This window comes from Daktulosphaira vitifoliae, unplaced genomic scaffold (assembly GCF_025091365.1).
Source record: "Daktulosphaira vitifoliae isolate Bord-2020 unplaced genomic scaffold, ASM2509136v1 Scaffold_1, whole genome shotgun sequence".
NCBI lineage: Eukaryota > Metazoa > Arthropoda > Insecta > Hemiptera > Phylloxeridae > Daktulosphaira > Daktulosphaira vitifoliae.
Genome location: NW_026099572.1, coordinates 30,266,553 through 30,279,935, shown reverse-complemented (window position 1 = coordinate 30,279,935; position 13,383 = coordinate 30,266,553). Strand labels below are relative to the sequence as shown.

General features: G+C 26.9%; 2 protein-coding genes across 3 annotated transcripts in view; both read left to right on the top strand.

Annotated features, from left to right (window-relative positions):
• Positions 1-4,024: 4,024 nt before the first annotated feature.
• The window catches only part of LOC126894043 (uncharacterized), a 22,544-nt gene continuing 13,185 nt past the window's right edge, over positions 4,025-13,383 (top strand). The window contains exons 1-2 of one of the 2 annotated variants that reach the window (XM_050664689.1): positions 4,025-4,558; positions 5,689-6,024. In XM_050664689.1, coding sequence (XP_050520646.1) covers positions 4,328-4,558; positions 5,689-6,024 — 567 coding nt within the window. In that variant the 5' untranslated portion in view covers positions 4,025-4,327. The remainder of the gene's footprint in view (positions 4,559-5,688; positions 6,025-13,383) is intronic. The other variant, XM_050664687.1, reaches the window with a different exon arrangement.
• Positions 9,520-13,383, top strand: part of LOC126894048 (uncharacterized) — a 6,226-nt gene continuing 2,362 nt past the window's right edge. Inside the window, exon 1 of the mRNA XM_050664695.1 lies at positions 9,520-10,437. Within this exon, the coding sequence (XP_050520652.1) occupies positions 10,427-10,437 (11 nt within the window). The 5' untranslated portion in view covers positions 9,520-10,426. The remainder of the gene's footprint in view (positions 10,438-13,383) is intronic.

The window sequence follows — 13,383 nt, the reverse complement described above, 5'->3', positions numbered from 1 at the left end:
AGGTTTTTAATATCTTCTTTTTCAGGATAAGGTTTATTCAAGTAGTTTGATCTTAGTGTGGACAAGGCTTCACATTCGCACATGATGTGAAATGAGTCTTCCTCTTCTACTCCACACTTCCTGCACAATGGTGATTCCGATACCCCCATTGCGTTAAGATGTTTAAGCAGGTGACCATGTCCTGTCAGTAGANGTTAAGATGCTTAAGCAGGTGACCATGTCCTGTCAGTAGACCAGTCAGGGTGCTTATTTGATGTCTAGTCATGCTATTAAGATCACCCAGCAATAAACCAGGGGTCTTGATAAACATTTTAGATTGTCTAGGTACTACCAAGTACTTCCAGATTTTCCTGTGTTGTTCTCTACACCAATTCTTGGGTAACGCTTTGAGCGATTGCTCAGTGAGTCCTGCCATTGGTTCTGGTCCAACATAGGTGTTCTCTGCTCCTTTCCTGGCTAGAAAGTCAGAATTCACATTTCCAGTGACACCGTTGTGTCCCGGTACCCACGCTAGTGTAACTTTGTTGAACGTCGATAGTGATTCTAAAGTTTCCCTGCATTCGAGGACCAGCTTTGAATTCACCTAATCGTTACAGAGTGCTTTCAAAGCTGNATTCACCTGATCGTTACAGAGTGCTTTCAAAGCCGCTTGACTATCACTTAAGATAGTTATCTTCCTATTTTTGTATACCAGCAGGTTCTGAGCCCCTACCAGTATCGCCATCACCTCTGCTTGGAAAACAGAGGGTGTTGTGCCCAATGACATACTGACATTTATTCGTGGCTTTAAGCCCCAAATTCCAGCACCTACCTTTCCTGATTTTTTGGATCCATCTGTATATATCACAAATCCTCCTTTTTCAGTGAGGTGGTTAATATTCCATTCTCTACGTGTTGNGTGGTTAATATTCCATTCTATACGTGTAGTGATCTCCACTTTGTAGGGAATGTTATTCTTAAGAACCGGTTTGATATACTCCAAGGGGTACTCTAAAAAGCCCTGGTCTATCTCTTTTAGTATTTTACCATGTTCTGTTGTATCACTCTCCAAAGTCCACATACCTAGGTTGTGGAATCTTAGTGCTGTAGCTTTGGCGTGAGCTTTCACCTCTAGATGCAGGGGAGGCAATCCAATTAGTGCCTCTAATGCGACCGTTGGTGTCGTTCTTAATGCTCCAGTGATAGCAATAGCAGCCATTCTCTGTATGCGACTAAGTTCTTTCCTAGCTGTAATGAGTGCTGTTCTGGTCCACCAGACCAGGGCACCGTACAATATCATAGGTTTAATCACTGACGTGTACAACCAATACATAACTCTTGGTTTAAGACCCCATGTCTTTCCCAAGGCTCTGCTGCAAGTCCACAATGTGGTCATTGCTTTTTTGATTCTTGACTCAACATGTGATTTCCATTTTAGCTTACTATCCAAGATAATATCTAAGTATTTTACTTCCGATTTTAAGCTAATTTCTTGTCCATTCAGAGTAAGAGTGTCCAGACTGTCTAGTCCTATTCTCTTTTTAGTGAACATAACAATCTCTGCTCTATTTGGATTAACAGATAGACCGTACTTACTACACCATATATGTATAGTGTTAAGTCTCTGTTGTGCTAAGTCAATAATAGTGTCTGGGAATTTACCCACCACTGCTATAACCAAGTCATCCGCATAGGCTTGTGTATAACAATATTTGTTTAACTCTCTAATAAGCGAGTCCAATACTAGACACCATAGCAAGGGGGATAGAACCCCGCCTTGTGGACATCCCTGTTTAACACTCTTGATTACTTTGGTCTCATTGAGCTGTCCCCAAATAGAGCGTTCCTTAAGCATGGATTCTATCCACTTAATAATAAGTGGTTCTATTCCATGCTGTTGTGCAGATTCACACATAGCATCGAAGAGAGTATTGTCAAAAGCCCCTTCGATGTCCAGGAATATACCTACTGCATACATTTTATTCTCTACAGCTTTCCCTATCTTAGTAATTAAGCAGTGTAGAGCTGTATCAGTATATTTTCCCGTTTGATACGCATGTTGGTTTTCATGTAAAGGGTTTTCCTTAAGAGGCCCCTCCTTGATGTACCTATCAATAAGTTTCTCCATAGTCTTAAGAAGAAAAGAAGTAAGACTTATTGGTCTATAAGGAATTTTCATTATTTATTTTTCTAAACCTATTTTACGCATTAATTTCAAATCTGCAATTAAATTTTTACCATTGCTACTAATTTTTGATATTACTAGTAATTAGTTGGAAACTATAGAATATAACTATAAGGAACATAATTTCGAAATGTTCAATTGTATTATCTGTTTAAACACTAAGAGTTACATAGAAATGATTAATATTTCTTTTTAAATGATATATTACGATATTAATACAAAAAATATAATAAGTTATTTTACAAAATTTAAATTTTCGAAAAAATATTGACCAAAAGCATCATAAAATTTTTCCATACAAAAAAATCTATTCTCTAAAAATATATAAAATGTAGTCTTGAGGTAATAAACTAGCGTTCCCTTTTAAAATTCCTAAGATACTGTATTTATGACAGAATCCGTGGTGTGGGCATTATGAATGAATTCTATGGGATTAGTTTGAAACATATGTTAACAAATGGTTATTTGAATAACCTAAAAAGGAATAGATAAATTTTGTTTTGATCATATATATATATGTGTGTGTTAATAATTATACTACAATGAAAAAAAATTCTCGTCATAATTGATATTTTAATTGATATGTTTAATTGATATTTTATGTGAAAAACTCTATTTTTAAATACACAAATTGTTGCTAAAATATTGATGGTAGAGAAAAATTAAAGACATAGTCGAAATCAGCGCCACAAAAAAAAAAATCAGAAACAAAAAAAAATTATTATTTTTGATTAAAAATTAATTAAAGCAAACAATTTTGAAATGTATCACTTATAGTTTTAATAATATATATCAAAGCTGTAATTATTTTTTCACTCAAAAATTATCTAAAGCATTATATATGAAAGTTGACAAAAATATATGTTTGTTTATAATAATTGTAAAACCAAATACGTTATTCGAACAAGTTCATGACTAGGGTTAGAAATTATATGCATTTATATATTTTGTTCAAACAAAATAGTTTCTGTAATTTTGTCTTTCGATTATATGGTAGCAAAGAATTTTTTTTCGATAATATTAAGTGACATTTAAAACTAATATGTTATTTATTTTATTTTTAGTTAAAATTTTAATGGTTCAATTAAATTAATAATTTAATTATGCATTTTTATCTAATGAAATACTTAAGAGTGTTACAAAATTGAAATAATTTTATTCTGTTGGTGGCGTAATAAACTCGTCACTACCATAACATGGGATATTTATAAATTATATTCTTAGAAGAACATAATCCTTTTCTAACAAAAATAATTTAAATAAACATTTAAAAGAAACATTCAACAAACTTACACTGTTTAATTATATTATAATACACACAATTCAATCATAAATTATTTTTGTTATCTTTTTTATTCTAATTTTAATAAATAAATGTATTGTATCAAACCTAATCTTATGAGTGAAAAATATTGTTGATGTTATAAATAAAATGTCAAAATGATTTATATACTCCATTCATCTGTAATCATTTTTGTATTTTATGCTAAGTTATCAATAAACAGTTATACTGTAAGAAATAAACAGTGATGATTTTTGGGGGTTAAAAGTATTATAAAAAGGCAGAGCAAACCCTTATTCTGGTCTGTTCTTTTCGTGCTCTAGATATCGTTACGCGGATATTGTGATCATAATTGTCGAAGTTCTTATGTGATAAAGTTGTGAATTAAATTGATTTGTGTTATTTTATTTTTCAATTATTGATTAATATTTTATTTAAGGTGTTATAAGTAACACTTGAAAAATGTTGATGATTCTTATATATTTTTTTTTTGCAGCTCAGGCGTTTAAAATTGCTTAATACTTAATTTTAATTTATTCAAATAAAATGTATTATTATTATTATTATATTTATTGATATAATAATCTATTCTCAACATATCAAACAACTACTCCTACTATAACAATCAAAACACCCTTGAAAAACTCGTATATTGGCCGTCGGGAGTGCTCTTGTCAAAGCAAAGGTAACATTCTATTCTTCAGAGACGATAAGATTATAATTTTAGATTAAAACGATCGCAACTAAACTGCTCCTTTATTTAACACAATATTATTATCGTAACATGCGTTATGACATTCGGTTCAGGTACCGCTGTGGATTAGTTTGTTATCGTTGTACGTAAACCGTTTCGAATCGAACGCATTACACGTATCTCTTGAATGTCATCTTTAGGACGATCCGGTAAACCGTATCGGCCGAAATGGTCACCCGAGGAACGTTTTAAGCCGTGGAGTTACCGGGCGCTTACCGTTATCGATGTTTTCTTACACGTTTTTGTCGTATCCACGTTTGTCATTATAATATGGCGAGGTTCTTATGAACTGTTCGTTCATTACCACAAAGCTTCTTATCCTTGGCTAGCTATTGTTTTCTGCATTGTTGTACAGTTGGTCAGTATTAATACATCCATTTATTATTACATTAATAATTAAACAATTTTTTTTTTCAATTTTATCATGATTTTATTTTAAAATTATTAAAATTGATTATTGTATTTAAAAAAGTAAACGAATAAATTTTAATTTGTTTTATTAATTTACTAGTAAAATCAATACAAGTAATTTATGAATAGTTGTTTATTAAGTTATTATGAAACATACGACTGATAAAACAGAATATTTCTCCGATTCTAGATATTTAAATTGCACTCAAGTTATTACTGATATGAATTTATTTAATTACGCAACAATGATAATTACAGATCAATAGCCGTCAGTATTCGTTCATATTTTACACGTCTTTATATCAATATTTTATATATTTAGTTGATAGGTATATGGAATACATTATTCCTTCTTAACTTAAATTTTTTGTTAGATCAATCAGCTTGGTAAAAGTTACAACTTATGAGATAAAAAAGAATATATTATAGTGAACAAGGTAACTTAATTTTGTTTTACTTCTGAAGCAAACCCATAAAGTATAGAATACATGTATATATATATATATATATAAACTTTAATAATTTTCATTAAAACTTGATTATTTTTTGTTCTAATATAATCTAAAGTATGCAATTTTTTAATTATTTTATAATTGAGCCTGATAATACTTTGTAATCTTTGGTCTGTAGTCTGTAGAATATTCTATTATATTTACAATAAATGTATTATGTAAACAAATAGAAAGAAATATGGTCTTAAAGTAATTTTTAAAGGCAAATAATAAGGGTCGGATTTAGAATTTTTCAAGTTCAGGACTGATAAAATAATGTTGATATACTGCTAAAATTTTCTTGTTTTATTAGCATAACCTTCTTTAATTTTTTGAATTTTTATTTTAATTTAGTGTAATTTAGTCTATAATAATTTCTTTATATCAGTCATACAAGGGGCTCCTAAAATATCAAATAAAATTTTTTCAAATTTCCTTTTTTTAGGTTCGAATCAATATATTATATTATTTATATATTTGTATATATTGTATATACATAGTATACAATTTTAAAGTCTTAAAAAAGTTTAGTTTATTTACATTAAATTTTACTCATAGAAAATTTTATTTTTTTACGATGAAATAGATTTTATCATTCACTGGAAATCCCCTCATAAGGTATTTTAATAAACCTCACAAATCAAGAATAGCCTTCTTGATAACTTCTAGAGCATTTATATATGCACATTTTATGACTGGCTTGATAGTATATGTGTACCAAGAACAATTGTTAGACACAACGATATTGCATTTTAATTTGCATGAAATTGTGTCTGAAACCACTGCAACGTTGGTCGCCATTGGAATCTTATGCATGTGCCGAATGGTTGCTGTAATCATGACACCACCTGCTTGTGGTCTATCATTCGATCCAAAACCCGAAGAAATTTTTCAGTTTGAAACTATGTTTAGAGCTCAAAAGGTAAGAATTTCGACTATAGTTTATTAGTCATAAAAAAAAGTATTTTTAAAACTGTTTTGTCAACAAAGATATGGCTAATAAATTAGACTGTTAACTGGACTAGTATAGTCTAGTTGACTGTAAAAACTGTTAACACAGTTAACAACGAACATAGGCAGTATTTAAACGTGCATGTACAAAACTTGAAATATATTTCTCCTACAAGTTTTTTTCATTTTTTTGTTTAAAATATTTTTATGAGTACAATTTCATAATTTAGATTCAATGTCTAATGCAAACAGTTTTAATACTATAAGCACAATACACAGTGTTTACGCGTGAAAACAAACACTAGGCAGTAATTTCCATTGCAATCTCACGTATTTTTTATTATTAAATATTAAACGAATCTAATCATTTCATAACAAAACTAATAGTTTTTATTTCCAAAACACAAACAAAATAAATAGGGCAAATGTATTCTTCATTTAGATTAAATTATCTATAATTAAACTTTGTAACTGTGACATCATTTCATATTAACCAATCAACTGTTTATTTGAGTTTCGATAGTTATGTTTTCATCTAGCTTAAAGTCTATGAAACGTATTATAAGCTTTTGTTTTTTTCAAAAACATGGTATGAAGTTTTATCAAAAAAAGTCTTTAAGTGTTAAACTTTCTTGAGATGAATTTTTTTAGCTATATTCAATATTTATGATTCTATATAATCATATCAGTTTATTCAAACTCATTGATAGTACTGACATAAATCATGTACACACTTATTAATTCAAGGTTTAATTCCCAAGGTTATATTAAAATCATAGATTGATTGGAGTAATAAGTTTTTAATATGTATATTAAAATATTTAAAAGCTATAACTTTTTGCCGTAAATACTTCAAGGAACTGGTTGTTAATAACTCATATTTATATTACTTATCACAATTGGTTATTTTTAAAATACATTATAGTATCATAATATTATGAATTTTAATTATATATTACATTGCATTAATAATTAAATAATGGAATATTCAACATAATTGCATTATAATAATTACTTATTTTTCACTGATATTCTGCGGTTAATTAAAATAATGGAAATCAAAGCAACTTAAGTTAATTTTATGAATAAACTACAGAGTGATCGGTTTATCATAAAACACTTGATTAGTCACAAAATAAACATAATATTGTAAAATTCTTTTTGATTTGTTTTAGTTACATAAAATATAATTCAAATAAATAAGAAAATGTGTATAACATAAAATATTATAAAAAAAGGAAAAAATATATTGTAATTCTTGATTTATTACCTAATGACTTTTTAGAATCATCCCTAATAACTTAAAGGTGTATCAACTTTATTTTCCTAAATAGCAACATACATATTTAATTAAATTGAAAAAATAACTGGTTGATAAACATTTTGGACTAATACTTCAGAATTTATTCTCATTTTTATACCTAGACGAAAGGATGAGTACGGATAGAAAATAACTTGTCATAAAAATAGCAGTACTCACTCCTCATCACCAATCATTACTTTAAATTGTTAATAACTTCCGAAATATTGGTCCGAATTTTTTTATCGACCAATCATTTTCTTGATTAGATTATTTTCTATTTTATAAGCTAGTTAATTATGTATACTGCCATTTGAAAAATTAATTTGACGTCCCATTAAATTATAAGAGATGATTCTAAAAAGTCAATATTAGCTGATGAATCAATTATTTCATTCAAAAAACTGTAACAATGTGTATATTTTTTTTTATTCTTTCAACGATAAAAAACCTTAAATTTAATTTTTTTAAATAAAATCCCTTATTTTTAACTTCAGAATATAATGGAACAAATAATTACTAACATTTTTTATTATACAATGTAGTTCATCCATTATAATATTTTAATTCACTGAGTGGGTGTCTAGCGCGGGTACTCGTGTATGTGTACACCGCCCGCAATACATAATATATTAAGATGTCATAACGTATGAACGATTAGGATAAGTACATTCTTTCATGTTTAGGAAAATTAAATTTAAGGTTTTCTAACAATGAATGGATGAAAAAAAATTATTTAACCACATATAATTATAGTTTTTTTAATCAGATAATTTTTGTTTGACTATATTTAAAATAAGTTTTAAGTTATTTTTTGCAATTGAACAAAATTACAAAAAAAAAAATTTTTTTATTAACATTTTTTTCTAATATTTGAAAATTGTCATTTATATATAAGTTTTAAAGAAAAATTTTTTTATCAAAAACTTTTATTTTAATTTTCGTTGCGTTTCTATATCATTTTGAAATTGATTAAATTTTGAATTTTTTTTACAATTTTTCTATGGTATCAAATGATAGTTCATATCACAATCAGGGGGGAATTTAAAATAGCCATTATTGCATAAAATATTAACTTTTTCAACTTAACTTTTAAAAACATTTAAATTGTTCCAAAAATACTGACACTTTTATACATATATCTTCTTTAAATGCTTATGCAATATGCTTTAATTTGGACTAACGTTTATAGTGAATACGGACACCAAAGTTAATGAAAAAAGTACTATTTTTGTTTAAAAATTGAAAAATTCAGAAAAGTATAAAAATTTATTTGAATGTGTTTTTATGAAATTATTGAAAACTGTATTGGTGTAGAAAGAAAGGTGGGTCATGGACCAATTTTTTATTATAAAACATATATTTTATAATATACCAAAAAGAAATAAATAAATAAATATGAAATTGTCTTGTGCATATTTTTGTTTTTCAATTTCAATTTTAGACAGTTATTACTTTTTATAAAAGTGAAAACTGGGCTATTTTTTTATTTTAAAATACCTTAAAAGGGGCAATTAGGCCACTGATTTTTATAAACATTATGTGTATCTAAATTACATTGAATATAAGTTAAACTTATTTTAAATTTTTTGCTTCTTTTAAGCAAGAAAAATGACTGACATTTTGAACTAGCTTAAATTGACTTTTTTTTTATGAACAAACAAATGCAATGTAAGACTAATGTATTTATCGCTAGGGGTATGAGGTGAGGGGTTTGCCCTTCAATAGTTATTACTTTTTTACATTTTTTCTTAATTTTACTAAGTATAGAAAAAAATTAAAAACTCGTTTAATATTTATCTTATTTAAATCATATAACTTAAACGAATATTAAGGACTCCATCACTGTGGTATTCCCTTGTGAAAACCAAATTCTTATTCACATTAAAACTATTTTACTACGTGTTTTTTCTTCGTGTCTGTCATTCATTTTTATCAGCACTCACTTGGCTAATTTTTTTCAACGATTGGTGAAATGATCACAACTCTCATGTACTTAAAGATATACACTTTAAAATTGTAAAAAATTCTCATTTATTCATTAACAAGTTACTTAGTCATTTTCTTGCATATAGACAATTAAAATCACCCATTTCTAATATTTTAAAGTATTTATTGTCGAATTAGGTTTGATATAGTAATAGGTTTAAACTACGGAGATAAATAATTTGACATTGATATTTATTAATTTCCAGTCTATAGTATTCAAATTTTTAAAGTTTATTATTGTATAAATTGTTCAAAAAAATAATAATAAAAAATTAGGTTTCTTCTGAATTTAACAATCGATTTTTACAAATGCAATCCAATTTTATAATACACTCAATTAAGAAGATTTTTTTTAACATCTTTTTGAAATTATTTTTAAGTTTCGATACGATGATGAGAAATTAATGGCTGTCCATAAAAATTATTATTATTTGCTGGACCGATTTTAATCTAGTTGAAAATAGAAAACAAATAATGGAAAACCCCTATAATTTTAAAAATGTAGACAAATATCTCAAAATTAAGCTACTGTAAAAAACGGCATTTTCAAACAAATATTTTATGCAATTTAAAACTATTTAAATGTAAAACATTTTTTTTTAATGTCTTGATAAAATTTGAATAGATTTAAAATATTTTTTCATGTAATATGTATTTATGACAATCTAATAAAAAACCTAAGTACAAAAAGGATTTAAAAAAAGATCATACTGACTGGTTGACAATTGGAGAGACACTTTCTAATTGCATAGGTAATTAGAATAATATTTTGACTACCATTTATTTGTATTTCGTAGCTGGTTGTGCCAACATGAAATCTCAAATAATATTTTTAAAAAACTTTATGCAGTGAACTTTATGATATGTGGCCTACGTCTTTTCAGTCACCTGAAGGACGACCTTGGTTAGATGCGACTGTACTATTGATTTATGCAAAATAAGTTATGTTAGTGTTCTACACTCCGATGGTCCCCACATTGATCAGACTAGCTAGTCGACAAGTGGAGAGACTTTGAAGAAAACTTGTATTTAATTAAAACTTTGATTATAATATTATTGCACTAGTACTCTATCCAGCCAGATTATGGCGCTTCAGTAAGTAATAGAATATAATGCAATGTAATCATATATTTTTAAGGTGTGTTAAGGTTTATAAAAAATATAAATAAATCAAATATCAATATGTTTTATGTGTTGAAATGTTTGTATCACCAAAAAGTGTTCAGGCGAAAAAAAATGTATAATAATTCTTCTAAGTCCTTTCGACTTCAAAATGGAATGTAAAAAATGGTGTAGATTTGATACAGAATTGTAACTGAAAGCGAACCATATACCGACGCAGATTCCATGTGTGTGAACATTGACCAAGAAGAGTAGAGAGTAGCGTTCTTTTGGAAAAAAAATGTCTGTTTTTATAGCCCGAAAAAGTGATTTAGAGACCTCTGGCGAGATTCTTAAGATATTTTTTGTTGTAGTTGATTAGTCAATATGGAATGTGTAAGAAGTTAATTGAATTTTGTGTAAGAGTATTATTTTTTTATTCATTTTGTTCACAGAGGGAACACTGATTTGATGATATCTTTTTATTAAGTATATGTATTATTTATTACATGTATTAAAATATAATACTACATAGGAAAGGATTCAAAATAGCAAATTTTTCACAAAAGTTAATTTTTTTGACTTTTAAAACTGTTTAGAAAATACTACGTCCTTTAAACATATGTTAAATTAAAGCTTATGTTACGTAATATAAATTAAAAACAAATTTGTCTTGACGACCTATCTTCTATATGCTAAGGGTCGTCGAATTTGAAAAAAATTATTATCTATTAAATAATAAATAAACTTAAATTTATTAAATATTTATTCATTACATTTATATATCATAAACTTGTATTCACGATAAAAAAAGGAAATAGGAGTTCATTTTGCTTTTGGAATAATCCACCAATTTCTTAAAATTAAATATTACCTACAGATTTGCATCGAAGCATGTCTTATGATAATAATTTTAATCACTGTCAGGTATCATCTATTCTTCTCCCAACTTCTTCCCCACAACGTGTTGCGACCTCTAATAACACTCATGAAGTTTAGTATATTATTTTTTATTTGATACTAAATACATTTTTTATTTTTAAATATTTCAATGAATATTTATTCAGTAATTCTATTATTTAACGCCATTTGGATTTTAAAACAAAATCAAGATGTTCATTGCAATTCTTGTCAAAATGATTATAGGATATATATAATTAATACACTAAATCATATACGTGAACAATATGGATGGAAGTCAATACAAAATCTAAAAATTAAACAAGATGATAATAGTAAGTATAAATGAACTTTTGAACCCAAATGCAAACCAAAATTTCATAAAACATACTTGCATAACAATAAATGTACTTAAATGACAATTTGTATATTATCATTAATAGATGTTAGTAATTCCACGATGAAAATTCATTTGAAAATTTTATCCATTGTTTTTCATATTTGTCAGATGAAGTTAAAAGCTCTAAGTCTATGTTTAAACATTTATACAACGCAATGTCATTTATTAACTTCATTGATCAAAGATTTTTTTTTTTTTTGGAAAACAACAAGACAAATAGCATTTTTGATGAAATTGAATTTTTTAAGCAATATGTTTTATAAAAAACTATAGAAAATATCTTTTTAGATCTTATTAGATCACTTACTTTTGAAGACACTAAAAGAGAATTCAGTAATATAAAAGTATTTTACAACAATACCTCAAAAAGAAATAAACAATGTATATCAGAACAATAATGTCATTGATACTGAAATTATTTGATAGCAGTTTACAAAGCAGAACATTTTAATGAAAGAGACCCTTACTTTGTCTATATTACATGCAGTAAACTAAATTCGTTCTATAAAGAAACTATCGAAAATTGTTACAAAAACTTAAGATTTGAACAGTTACTCAATCGTGATACATTCGAGTAAGTTTTAAATTTTTCAAGAGTATTATTCAATTGAAAACCAAAAAAATTATCCCCAAAAAATTTATATGTTCCCTCTAAAAATTATATTTAAAAATAACATTACCACGGAAAATCTGTAATTTTAGTGTAACCGAAACACTACTACTTTCTTCTTTTATTATTTATATAATATTTGTCGATTACATTAAAATAATTATTTTTAATTAAATTTAAAATATTCTGCTTGAAAAATTAATTTATTTTTGATTAAATCGATACCTTAAATTTGTTTACTTTTTACTTGAAACTTAGGATTTGACCAATTACTCAATCCCGATAAATCCGAGTAAGTTTTAGATTTTTCCAGAGTGTTTTCAAACCAAAATTTCAATTATATTTTAGTTGAACATAATCGAAATTGGAATAGTTTTATAACTCACGTTTACGATTAAAATTTAAAAAATAATACATAATAATATGTATGTCATTTCATGTGTATAATTTTATGTAATCCAACAATTTTGAGTAATCCATCTCGAGATCCAAAAATATACTATAATATTGTTTAATATAGTATACACCTCTTTATACTATATATATTTAAAAACATAAGTATACACTCCTAATATTTACAATCCAAAATAAATTACTTGGATAATGAGGGGGGTTTGGATGTTAATACCCCGCATTACAAAATGTTTCGTTGGTAATTCAATTAGATAAAAAATAATTAGGTGTATATTATTTAAAAACTCTTTCTTTGCAATTTTACATTTAATCTTGGTTAATACCTTAAATTTGTTTGCTTACTTAATTGAATCTTTATGACGCAAAAGATAAATAAAAAAACGGTAGCACAGTGGGGTAGCGGCATAGTAGAGACATTGCATAGTAGGGTCCAGTATAGATTTAATCTGACAGTGATTAAAATCACTATCATAAGAAACGCTTCGATGCAAATCTGTAGATAGTGTTTAATTTTAAAAAATTGATGGATAATTGCAAAAGCAACATCAACTTCTATTAAAATAAAATACAAAACCCATAATTATCATACAAAAATAGTATATTTTTCAATATGGTA